A 21,073-nucleotide genomic window follows, 5' to 3' on the forward strand; every position below is an offset into this window, starting at 1 on the left:
ACCAAGGAGGAAGAGAATATTAGAGGGTTAAAATTAAAAAGTAAAAGGAAAGCCGTTGGTGTAACTGTCCTTAGAGGACAGGAAGAACGTGTGGGCACGAAGGAAGGGATGATGGGGGCTTCCCTGTCGGTCAGCTTGGGCTGACTCAGAAAAAGATGCTATAAAACAGCTACAGTGCAGAGTAAACAATGACCACATGTCAGGCAATGAAGCTAGCTCTGTATTCATTCATTCAGTTAGTCCTCAAAATAACCCATGAGTTAGGTACTATTATCTGCCCTTTACAGATGAGGACACACAGGCCCAGAGAAATAAAACAACTTGTCCTTGTCACTCAGATGCAGGTCAGTCTGACGCCAGAGCCCAAGAGGAGAGCTGCGTACAGTCACAAGAATCTGACAACCCAGGGTCTGGCAATTCAGTTTGCTCTAACTCACCTTCCAAAGGTGAGGCTTCCAAAGTTGTCAAATAATTAGGATTGTCAATAGGAGTGGGGGAGATGAGAGTAGAATGCTACATGCCTAAGGCTTCTGTATGATACAGACAAACTGACAAATTCCAACTAGTGTTTAATTATATTTTTAGGTGTAGGGTGGCAGTGAGCGAGATGGCAAGACTAACTCGGGTCAAGAAATTCAGTGTGATGAGATGGACATACGATCAGAATGGCAAGATCTCAAGATGACAACGATGTCCCAAGGCACCCCCGAGCCTGAAGGCTGCCTGCTCAAGCACTCAGCCAGCATCTGCTGAGCACCCAGCATGGCCCTCGGAGGTGGGCAGTCATTTCCCTACTTTGGTGTGGGCACAAGCCTGGGTTCTTCTGAAGGACCCAACCTTTATCTTAAAAGGATTTACTTCTGTAAGTTATAGCATTTGGCTCACAATGGTGCTATTTCATTAGTGTTTCAGCTACAGATTTGTTTCCTTAGAGCAGGTCTTGTATTTTATTCATTTTTGTCACCTTAATACCTAGTATAGTACCTAAAACTTGGCAGATACTTTTTTAATATTAGGTGAAGAAAGAAAGGAGGTAAGAGGAAAGGAAGAAAGACTAGATATATCTACAAATAGATCAAATTTGCAAATAATGAATGGCTAATAAGGATTCAGATGTAAAAACAATCATTGACATAAATATGTCTACTGTACACATTTCTTCCTAAGTGTGAATGAAATGGAGATGCACTCGGGTAGTATACAGCAATGTTCCTTTAAAAAAGCCAACTTATTTAAAAATGTTTAAAAAATACGACACTAACTTAAAGATAGAGTAGATGAGGATCTTTCTCGTAGTCTGAATTTGCAAAATCCCAGTAAATATATTTTGACTCACTTCAATGACAGTTAAGAGAAATTGCTTCTTTGACCTTAAGTATGAAAGGATCTTTGTGAGGTGATCAGAGTCTTATATAAGCATGACAAGGTGGCCAAAATTTCGTAAGAGCAAAACCCAAGTGAAGGTGGTAGATGAGGTGATTGGGCACAATAAAATCTATATTTTTAGACTTTTTAAAAGTTTAGAAAAAAATTTAGGTATGATCCCATGTTCAGAAAGAATGTGTAGCTCAAGAGGCATTAGAAAGACTGAATTATAAACTCTTCAAAAACATCATTATCAATTTATCTTGCTGTTAAAAAAACAAAGTTGGCTATTTGAGTAAACAAATGTGTGCTGCCAAGGCAACTCTCTAGTGATCTTGGCTTTCCAAACGGAGGTACAAAAGGCAGATCAGCGCGCAAAAAGGACTGACCCTTCCCTGAACAGAAGGAAGTGTAAGAGGGCAGGACAGCCCCAGATGGGTGGAGGCTTATAGGAAATTTAAAGATACCAATAATTATAAGCACAACAACAGTTTTATAACTTCTGTTTTTATTAGGTTATTAAGTACGACATGTCCAGTTTCCTTAAGTACTAAGTCTGACAGCTGATATCTCTGACATTTCACTTTGACGCTTCTTGTTTTATTTTTATTGTGAAGGTACATCTTCAGTCTTTCATACGCACATTTTGGCTTGTATTATCTTCCAAATTTCTTTTAGAGCAATTATGAAACCATGGAGAAGTAAAAAATTCATGTTATTTTTTAATATGAGTTTCATCATGGAACTGATGCAGCACAGACAGCTCGAAATATCAACAAGTGCTTGGGAAGGATGCAGCTAATGAACGCACAGTACGTCGATAGTTTGAGAAGTTCTGTTCTGGTGATCTTAATCTTAAAAATGAGCCACGTGGGCGACCTGAGACCGAGGTGGATAATGATGAGCTGAAAGCTATAGTAGAACTGAATCCATCTCAACCTACACATGAATAAGCACCAAGATTTGATGTTACTGTTCCAACAATACTGGACCATTTGAAACAAACTGGCAAGGTAAAGAAGGTGGATAGGTGGGTTCTGCATGAATTAAACTTGCATCAGAAGAAAAATCGTCTCAAAGCTGCCTTTCTTTGCTGTCACAACATAAAGGTGAACCATTTCTATACTATATTGTTACATGTGATGAAAAATGGATTCTTTTTGACAATTGCAAGCATTTGGCACAATGGTTGGATAAAGATGAAATGCTGAAACACAGTCCAAAACCGAATATTCATCAAAAAAGCTAATGGTATCCATTTGGTGTTCCAGTGCTGGTATTATCCACTACAGCTTCATGAAACCTGTTCAATCGATTACAGAGGATGTCTACTGCAACCAACTGGACAACATCATAAGGATGCTTGCAACTAAGCAGCCGAGACTGGTCAACAGAGACAGGCCAACCGTCTTGTAAGACAACGTTCAACTACATGTTGCACAAATAATGCTGCTCAAATTACAGAAGCTGGACTTGGAAACTCTCTGTCATCCACTGTATTCACAAGACCTTGCACCAACTGACTACCACTTCTTCCAGGCTGTTTGCAAGGGAAAGTATTTAATTCTTAACAAGCTGTGGAAAACACCTTTTGTGATTTCATCGCCACTTGCTCTCCAGGCTTCCTCACTGCTGGCATAAACAAGCTATCATTAAGATGGCAAAACTGTGTTGATGGTTTAGGTACATACTTTGATTGACTGTACTGCTTCTTGTTTGAGATACAATAACCACCACTTTTGATTTGAAATCGGACATTTCATACTTAATGACTGAACAGCACTAGCTCCATTGTGTAGCCAGCATGAGGGTAAATGGAAGTGAGAAAACAGAATTACTTAACTCCTATTTTGTGTCTTCTTTGTTAAAACATTTTTACAAAATTAAGTGATAAATTATTAAGGTTATGAAGACTGTAAAGCCTGAGATTAACTGCTAAATCAGAAAGTGAGCATCTATCTACATGAAGACCAAGTCTCTGAGCCCAGAGGCCCACAGAAAACCTGCTTATTACAGAGCCACTGTCTGTGTTTGGGATAGATCAGAAAGAACAGAAGGGATTTCAGGAAACAGGCCAAATGTCAATGCAAAAGGGACAAAAGATTCTAAAAAACTACACAAATTGACATTCACAACTGAAAATTCTTCAGAAAGAATTGTTAAACATATGCTTTATGATATATAGGGAAAAAGAGCATTGACCACTAGGAGCTAGCATAGGCCCCACTAACTTCAGTTTATTTTTAAAATACAGTAAAGAAGTGCTGTATTATAATGTATTTTGATTTCAGACAAGATATAGACCTTGTGGAGATGGAGCTGATGTGTTGTTAGTTAATAACTTCACTCAATGTCATTTTGCAGGAAGGTCTTCAGTACTACAAATCTCTGTCCTTGGTTTTGTAGTTTAATTTATTTTAATTCAATGATTTAGATGAGGACATGTACATTGTGCTTATTTAATATAAGCTGGGAGGTATAAAGTATAAGATCACATTACCAGATTCAAAAGTATCCCAAGTAGTTAGAAAATGGTTCAAAACCATTAGGATAATTTCTTATTAAATTAGGCCCTGCATTTACATCATTAAAAAATCATATTACCATAAACTGTACACTTAAAAATGATAAAGATGATAAATTATACATGTGTATTTTGCCTCAATAAAAAATAAACTAAAAGAAAAACGTTCAAATACAGAACAGATGAGAACCACCTAACAACAGGTAATATAAAAAAGCATCCAGTGTTTCCAGCTGCTTACGGACTCAGTATTAGCCAATGATGTGCAATTTAATGAGCAAATGCAAACTTAGGCTACATAATAGCACTGCACAGACCAGACCAAATTCTGGAGTATTTTGTTTGTTTCTGGGCCACACTTTATGTAAGGACAATGACATCATGTTTGTTAGAAGGTGGAAAAGAACAAGAAAATTGTAGAAATCTGTCACCTGACAAACCGTCAAGGGGACTGGGGATGTTTATTCTGGTAGAAGAATTAGGGGAATTCAAAATAGTTTTAAATACGTAGGGTGTATTTTTTTTTTCCTGGAAGAAATGCAATATACTCTATCTAGTTTCAGAGGTCATGGCCTGGAGATATGATTGGAATCTACACGGAGGCAGAGCCGGGGTCAACAAAGTGAAGCATATTCTACGGATTACGGCTGCCATACGCGGAATGTGACACCGTATGTGTGAGTGACCTCCTTGTCACTGGATGACCCTGGCGAGGGTGCCATAGGGAGAGGCTTCTGGGTGGCCAGAAGGATGCACTCCAAAGCTGCTCAGGGTTGTACTCCTGATGCAACTGGATAGCAAAGAGCATCTGAATACAATGAAACAAAGATGAAAACCACAATAAAGAAGCAGCTCTTCCCCCCTCCCCCCGAACGACTATGTATTTGTTTATGTAAATGTAACTTTTTCCCCCTTTTTTTCAGGTTGTCAAGGGAATGTCTGAACGGGAGTGAAAAAGACATTCAATCACATAATATGCTTTGACAACATCATATTAGGCCTTAGGGAAAAAGAAAGTCTTCTGTCTACTCACTGTTTTTGCACTGACAAGTTCGACAACCACTGTGATCAAGTTTGAAACCATAAATGCAGTCCTTCTCCGTCAGAGTGCAGTTTGATAACTCCCCACATGCAGGTGGATCAATTGTGATGTAGGTTGGTTCTAATAATAAAAAGAGAAAAAGGAATCAATGAAACATATGATTACCTCTCAGATGCTATTCAATCTTTGAAATCCCACACACGCAGTAAGTTAAGAAAATCTAATCAATAATTTTCACCAAATCCTAAACTTTTATATTCTGGTAATGTCCTTAAACCCCTGAAACAGAAATATTTTTATTCAGATTTTTAAAACCATGAATGCTCTACTTCTTTGTGCTTAAGCCATGTACCCATTTTTTGGTACCCTCACATAACTCTTCTCTGATGGTCACCACTACTGAAAGGAGACAAGAGAGGTTATAATGAACTCCATTTAAATGAACTGTTCTGTTTCTGCCTGATGTTTTCGGAGTTTACTTCTTACAATAATCAGGACACAACTGCCAACTGTCAATTATCTCACTCCCCATTCTGCAATACTCTTGAAATCTGCTCGCGTTTCTTCTTGCAATTAATAAATCAGTTTTTGAGACCAGTTTAAAACACCTGCATTTCTTTTATCTTTTATGTGACACTCTTTTACTTATGAGAGATGATATGACGGATAACAGTGGCTAGGAGAGCTTACCCTCGGGGCCCAGAGGCTTGTGGGAGTGGCAGAGGGAGATACAAGCATTCAGAAGGAAGAGCAGGCAGCCAGGCTGGGAAGGGAGGCACAAAAGAAGCCAGAACCAGAGTGACACTTTACTTTCCCTGCCACGGTGATGAAGAATTGCTCTGGGTAATCACTGTAACTACACACACTCACATGAAGTGCATTATGTGTTTCGGGAACGTTTACAGTGCCGTGCACAAATGTTTCCCCGCACTCCAATGAGGTGGGTGCTGTCATTATGCCCATCTGATAGACAAGGAAATCTAGCACGCTGACTTGCCCATGGTCACAGCATAAGGAAGGGGTGGACCCAAGATGCAAACCCAGGCAGCCTGACTCCAGAGTCATACTCTTAGCTTCTGGGAAACGCGAAGCCTGCTGTGATGGTACCTGTCTTACAGCCCATCAGTGAGACAGAGTTTATATAATGACAGTTGTGGGAACAGTGTTGCCAAAGGGAACAGAGACATTGACATATTTATGTAGCATCTTTTCAACCAAAAGATACTATGAACTTCTTCCAAGTAAGCTGTTTCTCATAATATCTTTGGGAAGGAGGCTAAGTACAGAATGTCTCTACCTACATTTTTACAGATGGAAAATATGAAGTGCAGAGGGGGGAACTGGCTTATCTAAGTTTACATAGCAACCCAGTAGCAGGCTGCGAATAGAACAGAACAGAGGTTCCTGACCTCCTGTCCAACACTCTATCCATTAGTCCACACTGTCTTCTCAAGTTTCATCTCCTGTTACCATGGAACAGAGACCAAAATAAGTGTTTTAGCTGTCACTGCTCAGATCAAGAGTTCTAAATTTTTATCCATCTGCTAAAAGGGGACAATGACTCAACTCTTCACAGGTAGCAGGCAATGACAACTTATTAAAGAGATGCTTTGATCAGCATTCTCCCAGTTAAAATATGCATGAAGTGGCTAGAGCACACATTCTCTATTTTTATTACAACATACAGTTTGAAGAACATCTTCTTAAAATTTTTATATAAACTTTCCACTGCTATAAAATTTCTAATTTCCTTCAATGACTAAAGTATTCTTTCTGTCAGATAACTATAAACATCAAAAAGTAGTTAAAGTTTAGGCAAGTTGTAAGATGAATTAGATATGGTATTGCCACTTTCCTATATTCTCTTAAGATTTACTGTAAACATCTTCAGTTTCAAACCTATCAAGTTTTTCTTTTATCATTACTCTTATTGGCCACCCAAAATAATGATTCTATTCCAGTCTTCAGTCACAAGACTGCCAATGTTTTGTCAAAATTATTCTAACCACAAATATAAGACAGAGAGAGCAGCAGACATGTATCGGTAAACTCCATCAACAGGTTATGCCAGTGAGGAGAGAGTTCGATGTTCTAGAGCATTAAGACCAAGGATTAGGGATGGATTCTGAATTCCACGTGCACTGCTTTAGTGGGCGACTTATGGGTAAAGAAACTTCTTGAGTGTATCTACACAGACCAAAACCTTGTACTCTTTACTGACATTTAAGATGTGAAGTTTACAAGAAGCTTTTGCTTTCAGAAAGTATATCATGGAAAAAAAAAATACATTTAAGTAGATTAAAATGCGTAATAATCACAGGGTGGTATGGAATTTTACTTTCAGTGAATTTCAGGGATTTGTTAAGAGAATGTATTGTCCAACTTTTACAAAGATGACCTTCTATCTCTAAATGATATTTTTTTCTCAATAGTGATGTATATGCTATTTTTTGGTATTATTAAGATTAATGTATGGGATTAGGGTTGTGTGGTTAGAAAGTAAAAGAAAAAAAAATAAGGCCGGGTGCGGTGGCTCACGCCTGTAATCCTAGCACTCTGGGATGCCGAGGTGGGTGGATTGTTTGAGCTCAGGAGTTTGAGACCAGCCTAAGCAAGAGCGAGACCCCATCTCTACTAAAAATAGAAAGAAATCATATGGACAGCTAAAAATATATATAGAAAAATGACCCGGGCATGGTGGCACATGCCTGTAGTCCCAGCTACTCGGGAGGCTGAGGCAGAAGGATCACTTGAGCCCAGGAGTTTGAGGTTGCTGTGAGCTAGGCTGACGCCACGGCACTCACTCTAGCCTGGGCAACAGAGCGAGACTCTGTCTCAAAAAAAAAAAAAAAAGGGACTGGGTTGTCTGACGATCAGAACTACAACACTGACTTCCACAGTCCCATATCTTGTCTAAATGGCTTTATCACCTAGGTATACAGTCACAGATGTACACCTAAAACGTATTTCTCTAGAAGAGGAAATACATTCAACATGCTTCCTAAAACATTCAGTATAACAGCTTTTATTACTTGAACAAATGAAAAAAATGCACAAATGAAAGAGCTGTTCAGTATGTGCTGGTCCTACAATGCGCATGTTAAATATTTCAGGTAAAACAAGTCCTACGGATGTCATCCAGACCAATGTGGTAACGTGCAAGAAACAAAAAACTATTTTGTGTCTCCACAATTAATATTTTCTCATCCATCTGTGTTCTACATTAGATGGAAGAAACTGAGAAGTATATACATTTCAAATTTTGACACCCTCGATAATTAATATTGAAACACAGATACTGAACAAAATCATTTTTCCTAAAAATTGTCAATTTACTCTGGAACTATTCAATTTCCCTTCAACAGATTAAGCTGAATATAATAATATTCACTGTGATATATGTTAAATATAGATAGAAGGCTAATTTTTTTAAAAGGGCATTTTAACACTTGGCATTTCATTTTATTACATTTAAATACATATCATTTTCCTGCTTAGATACAAACTGGAAAAAATTTTAAAAGCCTTTTGGGGGTGGTGATGCATGTTTCTTAAGTCTTTACTGCTGTTATCCTTTGTCACTGGAGTAACTGTTGATTTGTAATAGACACATTTGCAGGCAACTGGTTGTCTCCTGACTTTATTTACAGTCATACATTACATTCTTTTGCCTTTCATCATTCTCCCAACATTTTAGTGCTTGGTTTCCTACCATGTGAGGCCATATCTAAAGTAGTTAGATTTCTATGAGAATAATATTACAACAAGAATATGTTCTATAAATATATAAATGATCTAGCAAAAAATTTGATATTATCTTTAAACATATCTGAGAGTTTGCTTTTAGTCCAAGATATTAATATGTATCTCAGAACTGGTCCTGTTACTGTCAGGGCAATTTTTTGAGAAAAAAGTGCTGTGAGACAACTGAAATTCAATTTCTTATTCTAAATAACTACAAAGACAGACACATTTGACACTATCCTGAATTAAAGCATTTTAAATCAATATTACATTTATAGTCCTTAAAGAATAATGGCCAAGAGCTGGTTAGATTTTTTAACATAGTTTTTATCCAGAGAAGTTCTTGGTGGGAGAAGAGGTGATTTTAAAGAATCTAGAATCATGGTATCACAGTATGATTGTTTCTCATCCAAATAAAGAAACTTGAGGAAGTGTTAATGAAATATGTGAAATGTGCGTTCTGCTTGTCTAAAAAGTTAGAGAATTCTGAAATTTGTTCATCAGGAATTGTTACTATTCCATACTTTAATCTATCTAACAGTGCTTTGAATACTTGTAGAAAATATCTGATGGGTCTTGGCCTGAAGACCAGAAGATTCTCACCTCAATCCTACGTTTGTGTGCTCCTATATTACACTGGGTATGACATTGAAATCTTATGTGCTAGAGAGGACATGCCTTTCCGCAAGGATGATGGTGATCCCCTGCCCTTGGGGAGTCTGGTGAACACAGGTCCTGCTAAGACTTCTGGAGGCATTGAGGCATCACTGTATATGACACCTGTTGCCTGGAGCAAAGACAATTGTCTCCGTTTACATTGGCTGGGTAGAGATGTGTCAGCAGGCCTCTTTCAGAGGAGAGAAATGGTCTTGGATCTCTTCATTTAGGAGAATGAGGAAATACTTGCATAAAAGTGGGGTTTTGGTGAGGGGAAATTCAATGAAGTACTGCTTACAGGATCACCCTGAAATTCCATCTCATCTTGTATTGAATCAGCTGAGGAATCAAAGAAATACCTTAATGTCCTCCAAAGGAAGAAGGCTTGAAACAGCAGGAATTCATTGTCTTTGGCTACAACTATTTCTAAAGGGAACCCTGGAACAGCTTCTTTGTGGAGAAGAATTCTAGAAATAGTTTCTGAGCCTAGAAGCAATAAAGAACAAAAATGGGTATTTGTTATGTCTACATCCAGTTTGCTGTTTCCTACTCTACATCTGAGTGGGAACTACTGTTCTCAACCTGTTGTCTTGAAGAATTTTTAGAGACTTTCCAAGCACCTTACACTGTTCAGAAGAGCTATTTTTACAGAAACCCTTGGGATTGTGTCAGGAGTGCAGATATTAAGCCACCAATTCTTATCCCAAGTCTAGAGAAAAAATTCTGGAAGAAAATCTCTTGTAATAATGCAATAACATAAATAAAACACATATTGGTTCTTTATCTTATGTTTATTTAAAATTTAGGGATATTTCTTTCATATTCTAGGAAGCCCAACAAATGCCTTATCAGTTAAAATATTTCCAGAAAGATGTTAATATTTTTTAAAACTCAGAGAGCCTCAAACACTAAATTTCTGAAGCTACAATACCAGTATTTTATATTGATCTTCAAGTATTTTCTATGAGCAATTTTATCTACTCAGTGGGGAAATTGAGGCACTGTGATGCTAATTTGGTCAAGAATATGAAGTTAAAATGAAAATCATGATTCTAACTCCAGGGCCATGCTAGTAGACCATAAAAAATAACATATACTTGATTATTTAGGTATTATAAATGTGTTAAACCTAAGCTCTTTACTTTCTTGCTTTTTGTTATTTTATTTTGCGAAAAATTCTCCAAAAAGCAGCAAGGGAAATAAGAAGTTGAAACCCAAACCCAACCTCTTAAGAAGTTGATTTAAAGATTTCTTTTTTAATCAGTCTTATCATCATATTATATAGTCCAATGACCCTAGGAGAACAACGTACAAAGAATATATTCTGACCCTCAGTTATTTTAAAATGTGTAACAATTATGCTCGTTTGCTTCTGAAATGATGTAATCACTGGGTTTTATATTTCAGGTGTATGTAGCTTAAATGAAAATGTTAATAGATGCTTTTAACTTGGTGTCCAATACATCTTACTCCACTGAACTTCTGGTTTTGAATTAATCCACACAAGGTTCTTATTACCTTGATTACTATAAGCTGGTTATCGCTCGTAAATAATACTAATTATCTCCATTGAGAAATGTGTGAAGCACTCTTTCTGATTAGCAACCACGGGAGGGCTGACAGCCAACTGGTAGCTCTTGAGTATGGGTGGGTGATTCTGGAAAGGCACAACTGTGGAAGGCGTACAGAGCCATTCCTCTCGGGGAACATTGCCTCTGTCAGGAGGGTAATCAACTCTGGTTCCAGACTGCAACTGCCACTTAGGAGTCCTGCTGCACCACGTCGTGGTCTGAGACAGCGGCGGGTCTGGAGGGCTTGGCTGTGGACAGCAGCTGTCTGCCGGCACCCTATGCATCCATATCCACACCCCTCGCCCCCACACTAAGAAAAGTCTTTCTGGAAAACGCTCAGTGTAGGAAAATTTCTAAAAAAGTACTTTTAAAAGGCAGATACATTCTTACATTTCTTTTGTAAGTTAAAAAAATTTCAAGTAGAAGTAATAAGATAAATGAAACTACTAATTCTCATCTGTCTCATATTTCTCTTATTACCTCCTCTTTTGGTCTTTAATAATGCTTTGCATATTTTACATAGCTTTTCTCTATAAATTCCCAAGCCTGCTTATTTGATTGTGAGAGGCAAAAATGAACAATTATGTTCTCTTTTCAAACTTAATTCAGGCACTCTTTCTTAGCTTTTTTTCTGGGCTGGACTTGGTTAAGCCATGTGAATGTCCAAGGAGTGGGAAAATTCCAAAGCTTCACTCGCTTTATATGGCAGCTCAATGGCTAAATATACCAGGTTTCCTACAGCCCTACCAGTTCATGGTAGCCTGTCCAGGGCCGTAAAACTGGAGATAAGGCTGGCCAAGACAGAACCAAAGGAGATAGCTTATCTGTTTTACTCTATCTTCATATGTCATTCTCTTACCATAGTTGCTTTTCAAATGTGAGCCATAGTCAGAACACCATTCAAATAAATCACCAAACTGTCAACATAATTGCAGCCTGGGAAGAGAAGTACAGTGAAGATGAAATTTTTCCCAAATGAAGTTAGAGGGAAAACTCTATTAATGTAGACAATAAGGAAAAAAACAAAACAAAATGAAGCAAAACAAAAAACCACCCAGGATACAAAAATTCCCTAATCTGGAAGTGGGAATTTCCATCGGGTATGAATGTGTACTTAGGAAAGTCTCATTAAGTCATGGAAAAAAATCTCCTAGAGTTGGAGTTTTCAAATTCTTTCAGCCACTACACATTTAGTTATCCTTTTTTCCTTTGTATATATTTCTCATAACAACACCTACATCCTTGTAATTTCTGAAGTACTTATCTCAGAGCAGTTTCTTATTTTAAAATGAATGGTGTGAAAATGTTCCCAAGATTTGTATTATTTTGTGATCAGACAGAGAAGCAACCATATATTTACTTTAGACCTATTTATTAACTTTGCATGTTTTTTCTAAGGAATCTTGGCTGTTGGATATATTTTTCTTCTTTTACCAATCTCATATTTAATAGGAAAAGATGGTAGTATGATTATGAGATTATTATTAAAAGACCACAAAAGAAAAATTTAAAAAAAATTTTATATAGAGTAGAATATCTTTTTCCAAGAATTCAGCTTGAGACAGCTCACAAAATTATCACTGGATTCCAAGAATAATCTAGACCATTTACACTTGTCTTATATTTTATTATTCTTCTTCTTATTGCTAATTTTCATAGGGACTACATCTTGGTAGTCTTTAACTGGAAAAAAATGTGCCATATTCATATGTATGTTTGTGTGTGTACTCATTTTAACAGTTATGTTCAATTTGGGGGGGTGGGTCAAATGATCAGAGTTCTAGTAATCTCAACCCAACTTTCTGGGAAATAACTGAGAACCAGGGAGGAAGGGCCCACCATGTTAGGGACAATACTTCATTCACTGTTAACCTCAGTACCTACTATGTATTTGACCTATAATATTGCTCAATGAATGAACAAGGAGGAAAAAAGACATGTAAGCACCTAAAGTCAGGACATGTTGTCCCTAAATGGCTGAATCTCTAATTTCCTAACTTTTAGAGGACTGGGCAGTCACTGTGGCAGTCCTTTGCACATAGTAGGCACTCAATTAATGAGCACCACTGAAGCAGCAAGCCAAATCTGAAGGCTGCTATAAGCTTGACAGACCTATAATAGTGAAAATTGAGTGAAAATCTCCAAAATCCAAGCAGTCCCAAATGAGATACTCAAGGATGACACTCAGTAATCCTGAAATGGATGAAAATCTGATCTACATTTTCAGCTTAAGAAGGCATAAAAGTACACAAAGCATTATAGGAGGCCTCCCATCAAACTCCTTAACATAAAATCTGACATCCCAAATCCCAATTATCTGGAGAATTCACTTTTGGAACTATCCCATTCCTTGATGATGCCAAATGAAAAAGTGTTATTATAATAGTGCTGAAAATAGCTGGGCACTCATTCAACTCAGGAACTCATCTTCTACTGGATGAAGTATGGGTACTTTTGCTGACTGCTCAGCAAATTTGCCGCCTGATTAATCAAAGACTGGCAAGGCTCAGAGGGAGACAAGGAAGAGGCCAGACTGGAATGCACAAGTGCTGGTGATGGTATCCCAGTGCCCAGCAGACTGAGGGAGGCTGAGCAGCCCATTTACTTTACTCAGTGGGGACTTCAGTGCCAATGGCCTGGGACCAGGGCCTGGAGTTTGGCTGGATGTGACCGAGGCTGGGCAGAAGTCAAGCCTGAGAAAACAGGGAGAGCAGGTCAGGGCTCCTGGACTGAGCTGTGTCCTTAGGTAGGGGAAACCAGGAATGAACAAATGGGAGCAGGAAACAGCTTTCCCAGAGGTCAAACAGCAAGGTCAAAATTCTAGGCAGAGGCTCAGGGAAAGAAGCCGGGATCAAAGGCGAGGCCACTGAAGTCAGAATAACAGTAACTGGGTCTCAACGAGGATGGAGCCAGGAGCAAGAATGGCTTTTGAATCTAAGCCACGATGACCAAGCACTTTCATATTCACTGTCTGATTTTCTGCATCTTCTCTCTTCTCACGATGGGGGGTCTACAGGGAAGCAGGGCCAAGGTCAGGGATTTGGAGCCAGAAAACTGAGCTCGAGTCCCTGCTCTCTCATTATCTGACATGTGATGATGGACCTCTCCGGGCTTCTAGAAAATGGGAATACTCATTATTTCTACCTCACAACATTCCTATAAGATTCAAATAAGACTGTAAAAAGGAGAAAGAGAGACTATTCTATAAACTCCAGGTGTTATGTGAATACTACTTGTTACGGTAACTATTGATGTAATGATGCTCCTGCCTGCTCAGAGGGTCTCAGATTGAGCCTTTTCACAGGCCTCAAAAGCTCAGCTGATAAATGGTATGACAGTTGGTTCGGCACTCTGAACCCTGTCCATTGTAACTTAAGCATCGTTTTCCATCTCCACTGGTAACATGAAAAGCATCTGAGACGTGGGTGGGTTTGAGCTGCCTTTTCATATGGTCTGGTAAGCTTTGGGGCATGTTAGTGACCAGCCAGTGGCGCCTTTCACATTTGCTGAGTAGCAGTCTGACATCATTGTTGCACATTTTGACTATGTCTATGGTGTCTCCAAGAGAACAGAAATCTTTTAGTAATCAGCTTATCCAACGTGAGTTGAAACAATGATTCTGTGTGCCTGGCTGTCCCTGTTCTTCCTCTCTCATGATGGGGGCTTTGCTGGATCTTTAGGGACAAGGGCAAACTCATCACAGTATCATTTATCAAAGTCAGTATTATATCACTGACTTTGATATAATACAGAAGACCCATCTCTAAAAACCATCTTGGATCAGCAAATCTTAGTCTTAGTCAGTCAGTGATCTCAAACTTATGTTAACAACAAGAGGAAGCTCAACCAGTACTTTCATAGCAATAATATTGGGGGTATTTCATGCAAGCAATGTTCTCAATATCTCTGTTACAGGACTGTGGAGCACCCCCTATGCAATTCATCTGGCATAAAATCTCCATGCAATCTTTTGAAAACTTGATTCCCAGAAAGGATGAGAGATTTATGGTTTTGAAAAGATCTGAGCTTGCTGATCCTTCTCAGTACCCAAGTCATGAGACTATCCCAAACTGACAGCTTATTATCTCTGAACATATTTTAGCTTCACTAACAAAGAGAAACTTCCTGGATTGTTTTAAAAGTGAGCTGATATGCAGGGCAGCAGCTGTCCAATGAAGGTGAAGAAGAACACGGTTTCCTGCCTTCCTACTGATAGTCAAACTAAGGCAGCCTCGACCACAGTGCAAGGCACAAGCACAGGCAACTGGTAGGCGCTGACTACAGAAACGAGCATATAAGTATACCTCCTGTGATTCCAAAATGGAGCCAAGGCAGCCTCAAATTATATCATGAATGCAGACTTTTTTATAGTAAGGAAATGGGGGCCTAGGCAAATTTTAAGTAGAAAAGAACAAGCTATAGCCAGAGAGGTCAGCACACAGACTGCAGGCTGTGAGGTCTGGTTGAGGAGGTGGCTTACAATCCCAACCCTCCATTGGCTCCAGCAGCCAATGTGAATGCTACATGCCTCTCAGGGTCCACAGGACCAAGTACTTGGCCTCAGAATCTTCTAGAGGAATCTTAGTTGTGTTTCACTATGTTGCTGCAAAATATGGAAGAGATGTTCTTTAATGGACATTTCTAATCCTTTAGTCTGTCCTAGTACTTTACAATAATATTTCAGCAGATATTTTATACATTTGTGTGACATTTTATCTTCAGTAATCAGACACAGCACAGAAAATAGTTCTCATGGGGTCTTTAACATTGATTCACTGGATTTGTTCACTATCTTCAATGCTAATCCTCACGTATTAAACAATGTGAAATCGTTTTGTTCTTATAAGATATACTTAAGACTATACCATGAAACAGTTAAAAATGGTATAATCAGAAGTAGAACTAGAAAACTGAAATATTAAAAATAAATTACATAGGGATCACCTATTTTCAAAGAGTTATTTCTATATGCAAATTATTTTAGTATAATTTATTTGGAAATATGTTTGCATGGAGCATCTGCAATTTCACAAAAATGTTGTAATATATGACCACTTTAATATATGCCTCTAGTCCCTAGAAATCATAAAAATACTATGCAGTAGGAGAATTGATTTTTTTTTTAAAAGACACGCCAGAAGTTATACTTACAAGTAAGTGTTATTGATAAAAGTACTCACTTTGGGAGGCTATATTCTTATGTTGAAATGCCGTTCATGTTAAAATTCTATTTGAAACTTCTCTTCATAGTTGCTTTCAAAGCAAATTACTATGTCATAGAAGACAAAGTGCCTTTATTTTACTGTCACTTTTTGCTTCCTCTGAACAGTTTTATCCAGCTAGATCATGCCCGTCCCCCCCTTTTTTTTTAACCAGACTTATATGTGAATGACTTTGGCTATTTCCCACAGTCTAATAAACCTTCAAAGTCAGGGGTTTACAAAACTAAGGATATTCAAGAGTATGTGCTGCAAGCTCTCAAATCAGTTTCAAAAGAGAAGTACTGAAAATATTCTGAATGACTGTATTCCTGGAATACACAAACAGCTTTCTCATATAACTATTTTGAAAGGAAAAACACTGCACTTGACTATGTAAGTCTTAGTATGTTTTTTAAAAATGATTTCATTATCTAGCTGGACCTTGTATTGGTGGGAATAAGCAAACATGTTTCATATGAAAAATACAATCAGGTGCTTTACATACAGGAGTGTTGAGAGCAATCCATTCCTTAGAACTGAGGCACATGGTGGAAGGAGAAGATGAGGACTTTAAAATAAGATGGTCTAATGTAGCCATATGTAGGTAAGAAAGACCATCTCTTCAAAGTAGGACAGTGTGATTACTAGTTAAAATGTTAAATTCTATTGGGTTGACAAAAGCTAAAAGGAAACCAATTCTGCTACTTATCAGTGGTTGTACCATAAAGAAGATGGAATCTTCCTTTTTAAAGTCTGTAAGCCTTCTCTGAAGGGCATGTCTCTTAATAACCTTCATTAACTTCTGTTCGGTTGCCTAAGAGTTGTCTCTTATCCAAAAAAAGTTTAACACAGTCTCAAAAGAGATTGTGTTTATTTAAGCTTGTTGGAAAAACATTCCTATCATTTCAAGAATGACTAAATATTTTTCATTCACATAGTTAGCATTCCAGACTATGTTTTCCTGCCTCTGTTGATTAGATGAAAATTAGCAGGCTCAAGTCTGATCTATTAGATGAAGTTATTATCGTAGTAGGAAAATTATGAGATTCTCAGCAATAATGCCCTCTTAGGTATGGGCAGCAGACAGCAAGGGAAATGAAGAGTAACTTACCCCCTCGCATGCCACTTCCATAGGGACATACCTAACAGCTGGGACTGCTGAACTCTATAAACTCAGAGGCAGAGGATTTTCTAATCATGTATTTCAGAACCAGCTCGGAACAATTCTGAATGCTTAAGGCATTGATCAGGTTGATCATAGGAAATTAAGAGTGTAAGGCCACCCTTCATTTTTATTAGTAAAACTTTGGTCAGTCTTACCCAAAATCAAGTACAAAGTACAAGGCATTACTGACACAAGCAAAGACATATTAGACTTGGAGAATTAGCAGCAGAACCTCTAGCTAAAAGCAAGAACAATCATTTCTTCTCGACTAGACTACTTCCACAATATTTATTTTTCACACCTGTTTAACTATTAATGTAAGTGGTGGATCTAATAGGTAAAAAAAAAAAAACCACTCATAGGGAATGCACATAATATATTTCTGCATAGCTATACAAATCATAAAATTTTATAAGTGATACTTTAAGGTCAGATAGGAATGTCTTTTACACCCATTTCATCTATATTCTAATGCTATTTTAAATATCTAAAGACATTTTAAATGATCAGAGAAAAATCAAAATACTATAAAATTCATCATTAACAAATTTTTGATGCTTAGGTTAAAGAACTAGGTTAACAGATAGTGATCTGCTATGCATCTGTTACTCAACATATGACCTTATTTGGACAAGCAAAAACCAGACTGATACTTTAATTTCCATTTATGGAACTAGTTTCCAGGACATTTAGAGTTAAAGGATAAAACAGCATGCCTAACAGTCTTTAAGATACTACGAATATTTTATTATTCGTGGCTTACTAATAATAGCATTGTATATGGCACTGAAGCAATACCACCCATAAACTGAGTTTTGATCCCTGTTATGTACCAGAATGTTAATGACATGTGACCCTGTGGCATCTTTGACTTTACTGCCTTTCTGGGGTCAGCCAAACTATGTTTGACTTCTTGCCACAAAAGCAGTAGCTTAATCATTTGAGATACCGTTCAGTGAGGAAGCATTATGGGCAGGGCTGGAAACATTTTTTCTTGTTTCAAAGCATTCCCACCCAGATATGTGCCTGGTACAGACTTTTCTGGCAGCCCACTGGAAATCTCATCTGAAGGGCAGCTGGATTCGAACTGCATCCTCGGCATTTAGGGAGAGAATATAGTCCTTCTAGAAAATTGGGACTGATGATGGGGAAGGCAATAGATCTCACAGCTCCAGCCCTTTGGAGGAGAACAGCATGCAATATTGGGTGAGCTGATGCTGAGGTGTTGCTTACAGAATCCACATAGGTCAAGACATGCCTCATGGCCAGTCTTTAGCACTGTCCCAAGTAGGACCAGGATTCCCCAAGTAAGGGATCCAAGAAAGCCAGTGACAGGAAGGAAGACAGTTGAGTTTTTGGTTCAATCACATTCTGTCCTAGATCCAGAGTCGGAAAGAATCCATGCACGATGAATCTCTTACTCCTCTACCTTAACAGTTAAATCCAGGTTAGCAGAATTATTAGGCCTGCCTGAAACTTAGCTCAGTAACTGATTAATAGCTCTGCAAATAAAACTGTTTTAACTTTTTAGTATGGAAAATACTTTAAAAGTACTGAAGTAGAATAATATGATGGACCCCCATATACCCATCAGCCAGCTTTGACAATCTACAAATAACTCTTGGACATCCTGTCTGAGAAAGATAGAAAATGGATTTTGCTTTGGTTTCAGAGAAATAGAAACAGTGGAAAGGAAACTACACATTTGCCCAACCATAAGCATGACATTAATTTACTGGTAACCTGAGTATAATTTTCAATGCTACCTTTTAAAATGTTACCTAAGTTGTTCCTAGTTCTTGACAAGTGATACTCTGGCGTTGGCTCTCAAATCCCCAAGGTCATCAAAATCATCAACTCCTCTCTGCAGGAGACTCTGCACATAGCAAGGCCTGAAGAACACTCAGGTCACACTGGTCACATGGGCAGGGTCCAGCCATGGGCCAAGATGAGACAGTAGATCAGGTCTCACATCAAGACTTCAAAGTCATGTTGAAGTTCTTATCTCTCGCATCAGGTATCACAGTTAAGTTGGACCACACACTGGTCCACATCTCTTGAATTTTTCTTGTTGAGTAATCATAGGCATGTCATATATGTCTCCTAGCCAAAATTTCCCTCCCCAACACCTTTTCTTACCTTTAATTATGAACTAACAGATTTTTAATGGAAATGGCACTCTATCCTTAGGGTTCCTCTGACATTAAGAATCAGCTCAGGTAGCATTTATGGTTGATATTATTGGGTAAAAAAATTAGCACGTTATTCTCAATACTTAAGTATGATGTAAAAAAAATTCTTGCCTGCATCAGTAACTGAAATAACAATGCAGGGGCAGCTATACACACACAAGGCATGTCTTAATCAGAGTACATTAACTGTGACAGTGAGCATTGGCCTGGGAGGGTCTGGGGAAGCCCCACTGAAGCTCTGTGATTCTAGACTTCAGGGACTGAACTGGGAGAGAAGCACAGAATACACACCAGGCTTGCCAGGCCCCCCGCGGCTGCCAATGGGATGGCACCGAGAGCTGAATGGTCGTCAGAAGGGCACGTGACAAATCTGCAGCTGATTGGTCCAACTCACCCGAGGACATGGGCTGGCTGCAAGCCAAACACACTTCCATAACACTCCTATTTCTGTTCTCAAAATGTGTTTTCAATTATAAGCATCCTAACATTATTCTTTCTTCAACTGATCGATCAGGGTCCAAATGGCCATCAGCTATTTAGGCTCTGGTTACGGTAACCCTGTATCAGGGTCTGCTGCCTTACTCAACTAAGGAGGAGATCTGCAAGAAGGGTCTGGCTGGGACTTCCTGCTCCATTCTTTCCCTCCTTCACTCACTCATTTTTATTCATTAAAAACCTCTGAGTGGCCGGGCGCAGTGTCTCACGCCTGTAATCCTAGCACTCTGGGAGGTCGAGGCGGGTGGGATCGCTCGAGGTCAGGAGTTCGAGACCAGCCTGAGCAAGAGTGAGACCCCGTCTCTACTAAAAAAAAAATAGAAAGAAATTATATGGACAACTAAAACCTATATAGAAAAAAATTAGCCGGGCATGGTGGCACATGCCTGTAGTCCCAGCTACTCGGGAGGCTGAGGCAGTAGGATCGCTTAAGCCCAGGAGTTGGAGATTGCTGTGAGCTAGGCTGACGCCATGGCACTCACTCTAGCCCGGGCAACAAAGCAAGACTCTGTCTCAAAAAAAAAAAACACCAAAAAAACCAAAAAACCCCCAAAACCTCTGAGCATCTACTTACATGCCAGATGCCATGTTAGGGATTCAAAAGAATATGGTAAATCCCTTCTTCACGGGGACATAGCCTCTTTCAGGGACACAGTGCACTGTTTATCTCAGAGGCAGCATGCGTTCAGTCTAGAGTCTGGGCTCTGGAGATGCACTGTGCCCACACTGCCACTTACAAGCTCAATGATCTTGGGCCAGTTACATGACCTCCCAACTTTGGGTTCTGCAATGGTAAAGTGGGATGACAGTACCCACACTGGAGGGATGTTGTGAGGATCAAAAAAGCTGATGCTCTTAAAATACTTAGGCCTGGCACATAGAATGTAAGAAACGTCAGCCACTGTCATTAAGGGTTACAAATAAGGTGGTGTAAATGGTGCCAGATGTGGATAAAGACCTCATTCTGCTGCCCCCTTCCTTTTTTGTTTTCAGTTTTAAGGAGATAAGGCCACATCTTCTATGTGTACACTTACATTGCAAACTTCATATGTTATTCCATGCATTTCCACCATACCTCTTTGCAAGGGTCAGAAAATAAAGAGACTGATGAAGAAGA

At 38.7% G+C, this 21,073-nt stretch overlaps 1 protein-coding gene across 2 annotated transcripts in view; it reads right to left on the reverse strand.

Annotated features, from left to right (window-relative positions):
* The window catches only part of CRIM1 (cysteine rich transmembrane BMP regulator 1), a 188,765-nt gene that overhangs the window by 42,240 nt on the left and 125,452 nt on the right, over window positions 1–21,073 (reverse strand). For both annotated transcript variants that reach the window (XM_069495226.1, XM_069495227.1), the window contains exon 8: window positions 4,923–5,051. In XM_069495226.1, coding sequence (XP_069351327.1) covers window positions 4,923–5,051 — 129 coding nt within the window. The remainder of the gene's footprint in view (window positions 1–4,922; window positions 5,052–21,073) is intronic.

Source organism: Eulemur rufifrons, chromosome 19 (genome assembly GCF_041146395.1).
Source record: "Eulemur rufifrons isolate Redbay chromosome 19, OSU_ERuf_1, whole genome shotgun sequence".
Taxonomy (NCBI): Eukaryota; Metazoa; Chordata; class Mammalia; order Primates; family Lemuridae; genus Eulemur; species Eulemur rufifrons.